Below are 15,254 nucleotides of genomic sequence, written 5' to 3'. Positions count from 1 at the left end.
TCACATACAAAAATTTTACCCCACTTTATGTTATTGATGCTACAAATTACATCTTTTTTCTATTGTATATCCATTAATATATTGCTATAGTAATTTTTCACACTTTTACCTTTTAAGTTCTGTATCAGTTAAAAAGGATTACATATACAAACATTAGAGTATTTTTTGTCTATACATTTATCTTTACTAGTGAGCTTTATACCTTTATGTGCTTTCGTGTTGCTATCCAGTATCCTTTTGTTTCAACTGGAAGGACTCCTTTAGCATTTCTTGTAAGGCAGGTCTAATGGTAATAACCTCCCTCAGCTTTTGTTTATCTGGGAATGTCTTAATTCCTCCCTCACTATTGAAGAATAGTTATGCCAGATACAGTATTCTTGACTGGCAGTTTTCTTCTTTTATTCTTTCAGCACTTTGAATATATCACCTTACTTTCTTCTGTCCTGAAAGGTTTCTGCTGAAAAATGAATGGAGAAGCTTATGGGAGCTCCATTGTACATGACAAGTTGCTTTTCTCTTGCTGTTTTCAAAACTGTCTTTGACTTCTGACAATCTGATTATAAAGTGTCTCCGTCCATCCTAACTGGGGTACACTTGGCTTCTTGAATCTGGATGTCCACTGTCTTCCCAGATTTTGGAAGATTTGGCCACAATTTTTTCAAATAAGTTTTCTGCCTCTTCCTCTCTTCTTCCAGGCCTCTAAAAGTGCATGTACTGGTCTCTTTGATGGTATCCTGTACGTCCCTTAAGCTTTCCTTACTCTTCATTCTGTTTTCTTTTTGCTCCTCTCACTAGATAATTTCAAATAACCTATCTTTGAGTTTGCTGATTCTTTATTAAACTTGATCAAGTCTGCTACTGAACCCCTCTAGTGAAATTTTCAATCATTTATTGTATTTTTCAGGAGAATTTTGTTTGGGTCTTTAAAATATTTTCTCTTTTTTGATATTCTCATTCTCATCATCTCATATACCATTTTCCTAAGATCACTGATCATCTTCATGATTATTTTAAATTCTTTCTCAGGTAATTCACATACCTCATTTCTTCAGGATCAGTTTCTAAAGATTTATTTTGTTCCTTTGTTGGACCACGCTTCTTCTAGCGCCTTGTTATTTTGTACTGACATCCACACATCTGAAAAAACAGTCACCTCTCCCAGTCTTTGCAGACTGGCTTTATACAGGGAAAGATCTTCACCAATCAATCTCGCTAAAGACTCTGGGGGAATCTCAAACCGTTTCTGTGGATGCGTCTTCTCTGGACTTACGTGTATCAATTCCCAATCAGAGATATTTTGCTGGTTTCTTTTCTCAGGAGTTTGTAATCTCCTGCTCCCTCTGGTGTCTGTTTACTGTACTGCAGTAGACAGAGATGGACCTGCTGTAAGCTGCCCAGCTCTTTTTTTGTTGAGGTTTCCAGGCATCTAAATATGCAGGGTGCTGTCTGTGCTGAGTCAGGTAAGGCAGAAACCAGCCCCTTGGGCAGTCCCCCAAAAAGCCGAATGTTGGACATATGCTCCAGCGCTTTTCCACCTTAGGGAGAAACTGGGAGATGGGTTTTCTTCCATTCTTTCCATACTAAGTCAAGAGCAGGGGCAATGACAAGTACGTGTGCGCTGGTTCAAATTACTGCCTTTGTTCTCAGTGGTTCCCCAACCTGGTGTCCTTTCCTATCAGTGTTTAGATGCAGGAAAGATGGAAGCCAGCCCTTTGGGTAGCACTCCGACAAGTTTGAAAGTTAGATGTATATTCCAGGCTTCTCTTCCTCCTCAAGGAGAAGCTAGGAGTTTCCTCCCAACTGTGCTGTGTGCTGGTGGGAGGGCTCTGCTGAGTGAGTTCCATGAAGTGCCCTACAGGCCTCACTGCAGCTGGCTTTGCACTGCCTGGAGTACAGGAGCCTGTAACTGGTTTCTAGATTTCTCACAAAGGGAACTGGCCCATGTACTAATCAATCAGTGTTTCTGCAGGGGAAGGGGGGGTCTGAGGCTGCCTATTTCACCATCTTGCTGACGTCACCCCGAAGTATGTTTTTACCACTTTTTTGCACGTGACCTAGTTCACCCACACTCACATTTCATTGGCCAAAAGAAGTTACATGGCCACCTCCAAGTTCACCAGGGCATGTATATTTCTCCCATAGAGGAAGCAGACTATTTGGTGTTTCTGCCTAAGATCTTAAGAGCCTCTGGGAGGCTTTCACTGACATCCCGGGTTGGGTGTTATCAAGACACTCATGGGATGCTGTTTCAGGCTCATGCGTGCCCTTATGCCAGCTTGTAATCGTCTTCGGAGAAGAATGCCTCCTCTTCTCTCTGGCCTTCCAAATAGTAACACGAAGATGTTTTCTGAGTTTAACTTTGAGTCATACTGGAAATGTAGTTCCCAGCTCACTCTTAGCGATTCACGGAGACTCCAGAAGGGTGGCACGGACATGCATCTCTCACCGGGATTCCTCAGCAGCCAGACAGAGCTCTGGTATTTCCCTCCCTCGTCCCACTGCCTCACAATGGTGCTCAAGGCCTGCATGGCCCTGGCCCCAACCCAGCTCATGAGCCTTTCCCTTCACACTCCCAGTACCAGTCAGTGTTCAGAATGCTACTGCTCCTTGGACCTAGAACATTCCAACATCTTCACTTTCAATTCATTCCCACTCTTTCCTTTCCTTGGCTACTGCCTCCTTGCACTCTGAATCTTAGCTCTCAGGCACTGCCTTCCTAAGGCAACCCAGTGCCGCACACACTGGGAGTGCACAGAATGGGCAGTTACTCTACTTTCTTAGTTCCAAAATGCCGGATACTGTTGGGACAACTGTTATAGCAAAATAGCCTGAGGGGGGAGAAACTATTAATTGAACACATTAATTATAAAAATACATCCAGATTTTACATGGGAAAGTTAACATTGAAAACAAAAGAAATAAAGTTTTAGTCCATTAGTTTAGTTTCTTTCTTCCTTTCCCAATATCTTACTTTCATCTCAAGGCAGATATATTATAATATTCAACTCTGATCATGCTATTTTAGAAAAATGGCTTAAAACATACTTGTCTAGGTAGATGCCAATATTTGTTAAAAACTCTAAGTTGATAAATTTTAAGACATTCTTAGTTCACAGAAAAGGAGTCTAGGTAAAAGAAGAAAGGTTTTCTGCAGTGAGGTGCCCGGATAGCTTTGGTCTCACCTGATACAACCAGTTCTTATGAGACCAGTTGAGGGAATAATCTACCACACATGCTAGAGACGCTACCAGAACACCCAGTTCTTTAATCAAAGAACTATCATTAGCACTTTGAAAATGGCAGGGGTGTGTGTGTGCACAGGCGCACACACACACAGAAACTACCTGAGCACAAAAGGATGGTGAAAAGAGCAAGCCAGAAAAACGGTGGCACAGTGAAGCAACACAAAACTCTTCACATTTCACAATACAATAACTGCCCTTATAAGTAGAGGGCATAAAGCAGAGATCCAGAGCTGTGACTGCAATTTCACAAGTGGCTTCCATCTTCGTAACTATGTCAACCACCATTCTCAAGTACCGATCTTTCACGAAAAGGAGAACAAACAAATCCCTCACTGGTCAGCACGCAGATAACCAGCATATTCGCGCCATTAGGGTAGCCCATAACACCGTAATTCAAACATAAAGGGAGAAAACACTCTGCCCCCCTACCTTTCGGCAGCGAGGATTGGGACAGCTGAACCTCTTCACATCGCTGTCCAACAGAGCAGGAAAGCTACAGGAGGGGCACCTAGAGTGAACACAGCAGAAGGAATGCTGGTTACTTAGAGAGTGCAGCCTGCTGTGGCTGCATGTGACTGCTCATACTAAGATGAATTTTCAGCTGGATGGCGTTATCGCCTTTTAATTCTTACTTGTCATTAAAACATGGACGGAGGCTCTCCTTTGTGCTGGCTCTTACTAGGAAATCCAGGTACCATTCTGGGTCCTGCTTCAGTGCAAATCATTCAAAAAACATACCTTTCTGAGAACTCCTTGCACATGTCACCTTGCTTCCCAACCCAAAGCACAGTATTTGTACCTATAACTCAGATGATTAAGGGGTGCCAAGGAGTGTAGGCAATAATTTGAACTGCAGATTGTTCAATTAATAAAATTATTCTTTTACTTCTCAGCAAGAAATGCCAGAAAGCTTGGAAGATGCAAATTTGTCACAAGTTTCGTCATCTGATTCAAGTGCTCAGGCAGCCTTCCTACTGGGGAATGAGCTGGCAGACGACTCTCTCCAACCCTGAGAACTCACCTGACAAGCTCATCAGCATAGGCGGCAGCAACTTCTTCTTCGGCTTTGCGCTCATAGTATTTATACAGGATGGTCTGGGGAAGCACCTTCTCCAGTTCGCTGGTTGGGAATGAACATGTGCAGCTGCCTTCCATGCAGCTAAGCTCTGACTGGAATGAGAAGGTCAGTCAGGCAGCAAAGAGAGAAAAAAAGAAAATTCAACCAGGTTTTCAGAAAAACGAAAAGCCTCAGTGGTTAAACGTTATCTTTCAATGGGAGGCAAATAAATCGTGGTTAACACAGGTTTTGAGATGACAAAGACCTCTTGTGTCCCCTCTTCTGAGAACCACACGAATGACAAGAAAACCAGAGTCCACCTCTGACACCCAGAGGACCTCTATCAGCCCGAACCACAATATGTGACAATGGATGGCAGATAAGGAAGGGTGAACGGCACAGCAGACGGAAGGTCACAGTTCAGTGTCTGAAAGGAAGACCCTCATGAGCAGCATGCTGGTTCCCTCTATAGCCCCGGAAAGGCTGGAGGTCTGGACCGCTTGCAAGACAGAGGTGAATGGTGGGAGGGGACTGACAGCAATATAAACTAAAAACTGGGGGATTGTTTGAGAAGTCTCTAGTTCCTACCCACTTCAGATAGTCAGGTGACTAAAACTCTTCCAGGAGGAACAGCTGGACCAGAGGGCAACGGACTCCATCTTTTAAGCCACTTACAGCAGGCTGAGTCCTTCTCAGACCCAGCACTCTGACCTCTTCCATCGCTCTTGTCCCTTTTGAAGGACCCTTGAGATTAGTTGGCCCACCTGGACAACCCAGGACAATCTCCCTATTTTAAGGTCATCTGATTTTGATTAGCAACCTTAATTCCCCTTTGCCATGTAAGGTAGCGTAGTCACAGGTTTTGGGGATCAGAAGTGGACATCTTTGGGGGGGTCATTATTCTGCCGATCATAGCCGCTGTGCTCATAATTGCTACTCAGTTCCTGACTAAACTACAACTTGCTTTAGAGTAACTGATGCTGAGTGATTCATTATTGGTCAGGCGTTTATGAAACGCAATTTTTTGTTTGTTTGTTTTTAAAGATTTTTTATTGGGGAAAGGGAACAGGACTTCACTGGGGAACAGTGTGTTATTTCCAGGACTTTATTGGGGCAACAGTGTTTTCTTTCCCAGGATCCATCAGCTCTAAGTCAAGTTGTTGTCCTTTCTATCTTAGTTGTGGAGGGCGCAGCTCAGCTCTAAGTCCAGTTGCCATTTTCAATCTAGTTGCGGGGGGCTACAGCCCACCATCCCTTGCCGGAGTCGAATCGGCAACCTTGTGGACAGCACGCGCTCTACCCAACTGAGCCATCCAGCCACCCCTCAGCAGCTCAGCTCAAGGTACCTTGTCAATCTTAGTTGCAGGGGGTGCAGCCCATCATTCCTTGAGGGAGTCAAACCGGCAACCTTATTGTTGAGAGCATGCGCTCTTAACCAACTGAGCCATCCCTGAGCCACCTGGCCACCCCTCTGGAAGCTCAGCAGCAGCTCGTTGTCTTCACTTTATTTGTGGAGGGCGCAGTTCACTGGCCCATGTGGGGATTGAACCGGCAACCCTATTGTTCAGAGCTCGTGCTCTAATTGAGCCATCCGTCACCCCAATTTTTTTTTTTTTTAAGTGTTCATCAAGACAAAACAAAACTCCTTTCCATATCGTGTTATGCTGATGTCAAGAGAAACTGACTGGAAGAAACATGATCTTGTATAAAATAGTTACTGATTTTAACACAACTATAAAAGTCTTTACAAAGTTTTGTTAAAAATACTAATTTGCGCCCTCATACATTTCCTTTTCCTTCGCAGCAGGAAGCTGAGGGGAGCAGCAGGCGCTCCTGCGGCACGGGAGGATTATAGCACCCCCTGAAAAGAAATCTGCTGTGCTTGAACCCACACAATCATGCAAAGCAGGGACAGTCTAGGCACCACACACATGGGTGTGTCTTAGCAGAGTCCCAGCTCCCTCCAGAAAAGGCACTCCCACGAGGCATTCACCTTGTCTATCTATGCGGTCCCCTCAGCCCCCGTGAATGGTTCCTACCTATATAGACACACCTCACAGTCCTTACCTTTCCAGATCCAAAGACAGCCTCCTGGGCGTATCTGATGAGACACTCTTTGCAGAACAAGTGGGCATCTGCACACTGTGTCAGCTCCTCAAATGGAAACTCCCCGTAGCAGCAGCGGCACTCGATCAGCTGGCCGTCCTGCGGGCCATCAGAAATACACGTGAAACGCCCCACACTCGAGGAGGGGGCAGCAGGTTTCATATCCCCTCACCCCGAGGTAAAAAGCAACCCCCAGACGCCATAAAACAACGATGAGCTGTTTTCTGCTGCATAAATCTAGCTCAAGGTGCCAGTACAAATATTACCACCTAGCTAAAATGACACTGAGATCTTCATGTCTGGTTTTTAAGGGTATTTTTGGTGCTATCCTTTGTATAAAGTTATGTTCATTAATCCCATGGTGCCAGCAGAACTATAGCATCTGCTATAAGATGATACCGCTCACGTGATTATAGGAGTCAGGGACCAGTGGCAGGAGGGATGTTATCTAAAAAGCTTCAAAAGTTGCATTTTGCTCTCCTTGTTATACGACAGGAGTGTGAGAAGGCCATGCGCCAGCCCAAGCTTTATCTTAAGGGACCACTGAAGCTAACTGAAGCAGCAATGACAAGTACCGTGAGTTCCAGGAAACGTACTCTTTATTAATGGCAGTGACCCAGTCATTTAGCCATCCCTCCCAGGTAAGGAAAGGCCGCTACGTGAGGACGGCAGACAGAGTAGAAAACCCATTGGGCCCTAAGGTTATACATCTCTTTCTTCTAACTCTGTGTGATATCTGAGTTCTAAATTCTCCTCTAAGAGTTTATCCAGCGGATTCCAGGCAGTGTTCCTTAACTATCTTCCCTTCAATTCTCATCCAGTCTGGTATTAAAGAGCGACCATACTGTTTCAAGCATCTGACTGTAACTTGGTTGAACCACAAACTCAGCAGATCAACAGGAGGTTGTCCGGGAACCAGGGTGCCATCAAAATGCTGAGGAAATGTAGTAAGAGAATACAGATCATGAAAAATAACAAAGTAAGTGAATGAGGGAGTTTTCACACTACCTTTTGGTATTGTTCTTCATTCATCTGCAGAGCAAGCAAAAAGTCTTCATGCTGGGGGACAAAAACCCAGATATGCAAATACAGCTTTAGTAAAAGATGCCACACACCATTTAGAATTAGTTTCTCTAAACATAAGAGAACTGCTATTAATAGTCATCTCTTCAGTTACACGGCTTAATTTAAAAATTATTGAGTGAATTTTGACCCTCAAAAACACCTTTTAGATACTGTGGCCCAGAGAGAAGTGCTCCAAGCGCCTCCGCATCCTGACTGTGCCGGCTGTCTCAAGGAGCAGCACTTGTGCCGCTGAACTGCAGGCTGCTGAACAAGGCACTTTTTTCTTTTTTTAACAGAACACCATTTTTACTTGGGAAAAAAAAGAAGACTGACAGAAAAACTGATTATTCAAAAATAGGTATCTGGCAGACATTTTCTCAAAACTGGATTATTATTTATGGACAATGATGAAACTCTGGATGTCAAGCAGAAATTAGAATTTGGGAGACGTTACCCTGATCCACCTGTCATTTGTTACATTAGGTGACATTACTTTTTAAAAAATGTGAATGCATGGTGGTGAAGAAAATAATTACTGGTACAATTTGGTGCCAATGCTTTGGTTCATGCTAAGGCACTGTTGTTTTGTTCCGTCAGTACAAATTCAGCATGGTAAAAAAGTAAATGATCTTATCATTAAGAGATCTGACTTCACAGAACCCTCTAAAGAGTCTTGGGGAAGCCAGGGGTACATGGGTCACTTTTAGAGATGCTGGTTTAGAAAACACATATTAAACAACCAATATATTCTGGTTGGCTTGCAAATTTGGCAGTATTATATATTTGGAGCTGAACGGAATCGCTCTCGGTTTTTTTCTGCCATTAGAGGTTGAGGGAGGTCATGTGTGCTAACACTAAACTCCAATTAAAATTCTCCAACATAAATCTGATTTATGAAACAGTGAACTTTAGTATCATTACAAAACCCTTTTAAAAACGGTTCAAATTAATCACCGAAACAAAAGGGAAATCTTAAAAGACAGTTTTATACTAAGCAAAACAGAATCCCAGAAACACACTCCAAGCACATTTTCCTACCTCTGCCATCTCCTTGATTTTCTGTTCATAGAACTCCTGCTCTTGCTGTACAGCTGGAAGGAGGGTGCGTCGGTCATAGTATCTACAGTGTCGCCGCTTATTTTCCAGAAAGAACATCCTCTTTTCTATCTTTACGTCACCTAGAAGATGTGACAATGCAAAATCATGCAAACAATGTTTGCTAGGAATCCAGGCCAGCCATTCCAGTCTCCTGTGGCCTAGGCCCCCACCCGCTTTCTAGCAGCATGTTTTGTTCTAACATGCTCCATCGTTTGGGAAAAATGGACTCTGTATCATCCTCTAACCTGCTATGCATTTTGACTTTCGTGTCTTTTTTCCCCATTATGCTCCATTTGGAGGGTCTCAGTATTGTGCTATATGAATATAACCCAGTTTATTTCTATTCTACTGAGGACAGGTGGGTTTACTATAAATTGGGCTGTTGAACATGTGTATAATTCAGTTAAACATACAGGAAGGAATGGAGTTGCTGGGTCAGCTTTAGAAAACAGTTTTCCAATGTGGTTGTTCCAATTTACACTTTTCTTCCACCAGCAACGCATGTGAGTTCCAGTCATTCCATGTCCTCATCAACACCTGGAATTTGTGTCTCCTCTCTTTTTTCTTGGTCAGCCTTGGTAGAGGTGGTGTGTTGTATTTTTACTGATGTTCTGTTTACATCCAAATTCTAAGAAGACTCTTCATGAGAGCTGTGTGGTGGTCAGCTCATTAGGACCATAAAGAGGGCAGCTGAGGAAGAACCTTCTCTCTCTGAGCCAAGCAATGCATAGCACAAAGAGCAGTGAATGGACGGAAAACAAGCTGAAAAGGTGAAGAGTAGGATTCCTGGAACAGATGAAGGATTCTTAGCCTATGTGCTTATAGACTGCTGTCAAGAAAGGTTACGTGTATCTGTAAGTCACAAATATTGAACTCCTAATGTACATCAAGCGTATTTTCTATTTCTAACTTCCAGTGTTCTTAAAGATGGTCTACTAAGTGCAATGTAAGAATCAGAATCTAAAATTAAAGGGATACACCTGAAACCATGGGCTGGAACTAGTAAGATGAAGTTAACAAGGAAAAAATGTCAGATGCGGGACAACTGAGAGAGGTCTGTTACTTAAAAGCAAGGTGGGTGAAAAGACCAAGGCTTAATGTGAGCCAAAGGTGGGTCATATTTTAATTTTTAAAAGCTACGGCATTCTTAGGCTGTATGGACTTAATTTAAGTACAGAATCTAAATCCCAGCTGATGTCTCTACTAAGAAGATTTCACTTGGAGTTCTTTGTCCAGCTCGGTACACCCAAACTTTCAAAGAAATACCGACAAGCTAGAGAAGGACACACCAAGGAGAATCAGGAAGCAGCAACAGATCGATTCCAAGGCTTTGCAAAGGCAAGAGCTACAACCATGGCAGGCAATTTCAGGAAGGTACCCTTTGGCTTGCTATAAAAGGAGAACTTTCCAAAAGACAGAGCTATGTCTTACGAAGTGGTTCTTTTCCTTTCTTTATCACTGAAAGTCAGACTAGGGAGTAACTAGATATCAGGGATGCCTAAAGTGTGGGTAAAATTAGCTGAATGAAAAACCACTTACACGCTGTCCCCACTTTCTCATTCTGCCACAGACCCGTGAAATTTGTCATGTCAGGAGAGCACTGGTCCACGGACCAGCCTGGGGACCTTAGGAGTCAGAGCCTAGGGAATTTTCTTTTAGGTCCTGAAGAGTTCAGAAATTCAAGTACAGATGTAACAGAAAGACAAACTGGAGTAAAGGGAAATATTCCTTTTTATGACATAATCTATAGGAAAAGTTGTAGTTGACTCTTCTTGGACACAAGCAACTCTGATGAAATTTGTTGTAAAAATCAACAAGTTTACCTTCTGGGGCGCGATTAGACTTGAAGCAACCTCTTTGGAAGAGCTTTCAGCACTTATGTCATCAAGAAGAATAACAATTTTAAATAAACAGTGGCTACTTCAGAGCTGCTTGTTTTTTTTCTGAGAAGCTACTCTCTGAGGGGTGTGTAAGTGACCCCTCAGCAGTAAGTTACCAATCACTGGCCTAGACAGTTTTTACCAATGATAAAGCTAATTCTCACCAAACATCCAAGACCAGTTTTTTCCCAAACTGAAGAGTGTCCCCAAACACTTTTCCATGCATGAATTTTCTAACACAGCACTAAATTTTCCTGTCACGGTGTATTCCAAGTAGCAGAAAGAAGGAAGATGACAACTGTAGCCACTTTCTAAAAATACTGATGTGCCATCCAAGCAGTCCATGTCAGAGGTGCTCCTTGGACTGCTCTGGAAGGCATTTCCTAAGCAGCTGTACCACAATGTCCCTTACGTGCTGTGCAGGAAGGGACAGCTCTGCATAGTAGCTTCACACACTATCAGCGACACTCAGGTTGCCATTACCTTGTTCGAATTTGAAATCTATGTAAGAATACTGATTCATTTCTTTTCTCTTTTTTCTTTTTCCACTGGCTTCTGGCGATAGTTCCTGCCATTTTTTAATGGCATCAGAAAAGGCCTACAAATTGAGAAAGGGTAAGGTTACCACTGTAGATGGGACACAATACATGAAACACAGGCAATCTCCAAATCTCATTTTGATTCAGTTTCAGCTATCTCCCAGCTATCTTACAGAAACAGGCAGTTGTAAAATAAATAGGTGGCATTTCATTATTTTTGTTTTCTGACTTTCCCGGACTGCTGCAATGGCAGAACCAAAATGCTTACGCAGAAATTAAAGGGCGACATACAAAACCAGAAATTGCTCAAGCTGTCCTTGAATGAGTACAGGTTACATCACATGACAAATGGAGAGCGAGCGAGTTAGTTCATAGGCATCTCACGTGGTGTTGCTTGTCAGCACTCCTTCGTCCTCCCCACATTCCTCGCTGCTTTCACCTGTATCCCCCACTTTGTACTGCACAGTGCAGCACAAAATTCTTGTCAGTGACAGTCCCTTTTCCCTTTTCTTCCATATGTTTAGCTTCTCCCTTTTTCAGATCTTTCCAATGGGCATTTAAATGTGCTCAAGTCTTTGCCATCTTAAAAATCGAAAACCCTTTCTTTCCTCGGCCTCCTTCCCCTTTCATCTACAAGCCCCTCTTCCTTCTTCCTTCTCTTCGCAGTCAAACTTATCAAAGGAGCCGTCTGCACGTTGTTTCATCGCCTCATCTCCCATGAGCTTCCTAACTCCCTCCAATCTGGCATCAACCCCCGCCTTTCCACTTGCTAATGTAGTTCCTAACATGGGGCCAACTCTAATACCTGCCTTTCAGTCCTCGTCTTACTTGACCGCTCAGTAATAATGCCGACCCGCCACTCTCCTGACTTCCTGCTTCCTCTGTGCCCTGTTCCACCTACATCATCTTCTCTACTCGGTCTCTACATGTTCGAAGTCCTCGAGGCAGCCTTGGCTCTCTCCTCCCCTGACAGTCCCTCTAGGAACCTCATCCAGGCTGCTGAGGTTACTTCCCATACGCTGACAACTCTCAAAATCCCTTCTCTGGTCTGTATTTCCAGCTATTCTGGTCCATTCCACCACACAATGAATTATCTGTGGACGTCCTGGATGTCTCACAGGCCCTACTCAGAATGTCGGTAATTCAACGTTTCCCAGACTGAATTCATGATCCCTTCACTCCAAGTTAGTTCTTTTACAAATTAGCTCTTATTCCACATCCCAGGAAATGACACCGTTGTCCTCCACACCCCCTTACTGAACTACTTATAATACTTAGGGTTGTGACTAAATGTCACTTGCTCAGGGACCTCCTGGAGCCTCTCAGTCTCTTTCAGGTCCTCCTCATGCACTCTTGCAAAGCACCTGGTATTTTTCTTTCAAAATACGCATCACAGCTGTAATTATCTACTTATGTGTTTGATGCTGTTTCATGTTATCTCCTCCACCGGAATGGGAGCTTCTAGGGAACACAGATGTTACCACAGCTCACGGTGTATCATCAGCCACTTGCACAGTTTGTACTTAATATTCATTTACTGGGTAAAGGGTTACAGGGATGTTGCTAATAAATCACATTCTGATCTAATATCGTAGAGAAACAGGTATGCATCCCTGTGGCAGGACAACAAAAGCAAAAGTATTTTAGCTACAGAAGAGGGAAGGATCCCTTCATTTTAACCCACATCCTACCGCTTCCTTTCCAAGCTCTTAAGTTTGGGGATCAGAAGGCAATTTCATTTGCTATGTATACTCACACGTCCTATGAGCTAAGCACTACACATGGACCTTCCTCCTTGTTCAATTCTCGTGATGACCCTCCAAGGGAGGTATTATTTACTGTACAGCAGAGGGAAGCAAGGCTTAGAGAGGAGAAGGAACTGCCCCCAGTCAAACCTGCATTATAGCCAGGGTTTAATCAACTCAGGCCGGCTCAGAACTAAAGCCCTTCTTTGACATCGCCTGGTGCTCACAGGTTCAGTGAGACCCCACCAAGAGCCGGCCGGCAACATGCGTCTTACTATCCTTCTACCTCCCCAACAATGTCCTCCACGGCTGCAGGATCTCCTCCCTGGCTTTCTCCCTCTCCTTCCTGGAATTCCCACTACCCTAGGGGTTCCCTACAAACCCTTAGGCACACGTTCGTACTCAGCTGTAAGACAACTAGTTTCTACTAAGCTTTGCCTTAGAGCAAATACTCCCCCTTGAACTAGGGCTACTTGCAAACACTCAGGAAAGGTGGCAGGACAGGTGTTATAATTTGTATTTTACAAGCGAGGTAGACGTCATTTACCAGCAACGAATGAAACTGGGATGTGAACTCAGAGTTCCTAACTGGTAGTCTGCTGGGTTTCAATCACTCCACGTTGCCATAAAACACAGAGGTTCCTGACTGGAAGTGGACTGGGGTCATTACCATGGTCACATTTAAATAATGTTTCTAGTTAGCAGGAAAAAATCCACACACGTGAACACAAACTGGTCCTTGTCAGGAAGCTGTATCTTAAAACAAAATGTTGTCTACACATTAAAGGAGCCTCCAAAGTCTTACTTTACTAGTTGTGTTAACAATCATCACTTACCTTAATAGCAACTGAGGGTCTAGTTAAGTAGACTAGATAAAGTTAGATGCTCAGAATTCCTTCCTTTCGAGACCTGCTAGTTATGACTGATACCTACACATGCCAAAGGCACCAGTTACTTTCTTCCTTTTCTTGCCTCTTAGCCTTTGCACCTATCACTCCTCCAGTGAAAACATCTTTTGAGACTATTCAAATTTCACCTTCCTAGTGCTCCCATGTGCCTCTCTCTTATCATACTCATCACACCGGTTTAATCTTTTTTTTTAAATCTCCTTAAACAGACAGAAAGCTCTTTGGAAGGAAGCTAATTTGTGTTCTAACGATGCCAGTGTTCTCGGGGTAGCGCCAGTAACTACCACAAAGTACGTACTCAAAACACCTACCAGGAGGAACACAGGAACAACAGAAGTTGAATAATTTTTCATTTTGCTATTATGGCCTTTCTCTCTCTAGCTTGCTCATGTTCACAAATCAAATACCCACTCAGGGACTGAATCAAGGATATAGTCTGGTATGATTTGTAGGGTATCTGTGACACTGGCCAGAGCTCCCTTAAAGGATGACCTAAAATCATTATAATGGGCATTGGTGACATGAAAGCAGAGGAGTGGACAGAGACTCTGGAGCCTGGGAGAGGGAAGACAGAGAACTTACAGATTAAAAGAGATTTAAGTAACATACCAACCAACAAAAATAAACAGATTTTACTTAGAACCCCGTATGACCAAACAAGCTGTTAAAATGATTTCTGACACGTTCAGGGAAATCTGAACACTGAGTGGATAGCTAATGATGTTAATTTTTAAGGTATGATATGGTACTTTGATTAGCATTTTCAAAAAAGATTCTTTGTCTTTTTAAGATAAGCACTGAGAGAGTTATGGATGAAAAAAAAAAGATCCTTGGAATTTGCTCCAAAAGTCTGGGAGGGAGACAGTGGGTAGGGGTGGAGATGAAACAAGACTGGGCAGCAGCTTAATTACTGAAGCTGAGTGATGGCTAAGCGTGGGCTTATTATAATACAATCTCTTTTATATGTTATTTGATGTTCATAATAAAAAATGGGGAAAACATCCAAGGCAATGTGACTCCGTCTTCACAGTGGACACACTTTCCCTAAGCTATCACGTGTCTGGGGCGCGGCACGCATAGGGCCGACGTTATTGCTGGGATTACAAAACATCTCTGGTGCGCCTTCTCTGTCTTGCTCACATAAGCGTCGCTTTCTACAGGGCAGAAGCTTGGGTACCACTCGCACACAGCAGGGGAAGTCCTCCGTTGTAACTGAGCACACCAGGTTTTAGCTTCTACCAAACAGAACTTTCCCTTGAACACCCCACTTTCATCCCAACAGCCCAACCCCATTTCAAAACCCTGTAAGTGTTCAAACTACCCACCAAAACAAGCAGACACCAGAAAAAATATGAAGGGTGCCAGAGAGACAAGAAGGGGATAAGGAGGTAACGAGGAAGAGGAATGAGCCACACAAGCCTACAACCTCCCACCCAAATAATGTGCGGGCCGTGGGATGATCACACCTTTGGCAGGGACATTACTAATGCTAGCATTCCTGTTACTGATACCAGGATGGTGGCAGGGACACTGGCAACGAGGACCAACCCACCCCAAGACCACAGGCGCTGTCTCCTGCTATTGCCCTTGTTTTTCCTCCGGGCTTCCTGG

The 15,254-nt window shown here is 43.6% G+C and overlaps 1 protein-coding gene across 3 annotated transcripts in view; it reads right to left on the bottom strand.

Annotated features, from left to right (window-relative positions):
* The window catches only part of RNF216 (ring finger protein 216), a 116,242-nt gene that overhangs the window by 72,380 nt on the left and 28,608 nt on the right, over positions 1 to 15,254 (bottom strand). For all 3 annotated transcript variants that reach the window (XM_019753628.2, XM_019753630.2, XM_019753629.2), the window contains exons 8-13: positions 10,935 to 11,049; positions 8,512 to 8,651; positions 7,417 to 7,467; positions 6,370 to 6,507; positions 4,267 to 4,415; positions 3,675 to 3,753 (exon numbers count right to left, since the gene is read on the bottom strand). In XM_019753628.2, coding sequence (XP_019609187.2) covers positions 3,675 to 3,753; positions 4,267 to 4,415; positions 6,370 to 6,507; positions 7,417 to 7,467; positions 8,512 to 8,651; positions 10,935 to 11,049 — 672 coding nt within the window. The remainder of the gene's footprint in view (positions 1 to 3,674; positions 3,754 to 4,266; positions 4,416 to 6,369; positions 6,508 to 7,416; positions 7,468 to 8,511; positions 8,652 to 10,934; positions 11,050 to 15,254) is intronic.

Source organism: Rhinolophus sinicus, linkage group LG10 (genome assembly GCF_036562045.2).
Source record: "Rhinolophus sinicus isolate RSC01 linkage group LG10, ASM3656204v1, whole genome shotgun sequence".
NCBI classification, from domain to species: domain Eukaryota; kingdom Metazoa; phylum Chordata; class Mammalia; order Chiroptera; family Rhinolophidae; genus Rhinolophus; species Rhinolophus sinicus.
Note: the sequence above shows the minus strand (reverse complement) of the source record. Positions and strands in the feature narration are given on the sequence as shown.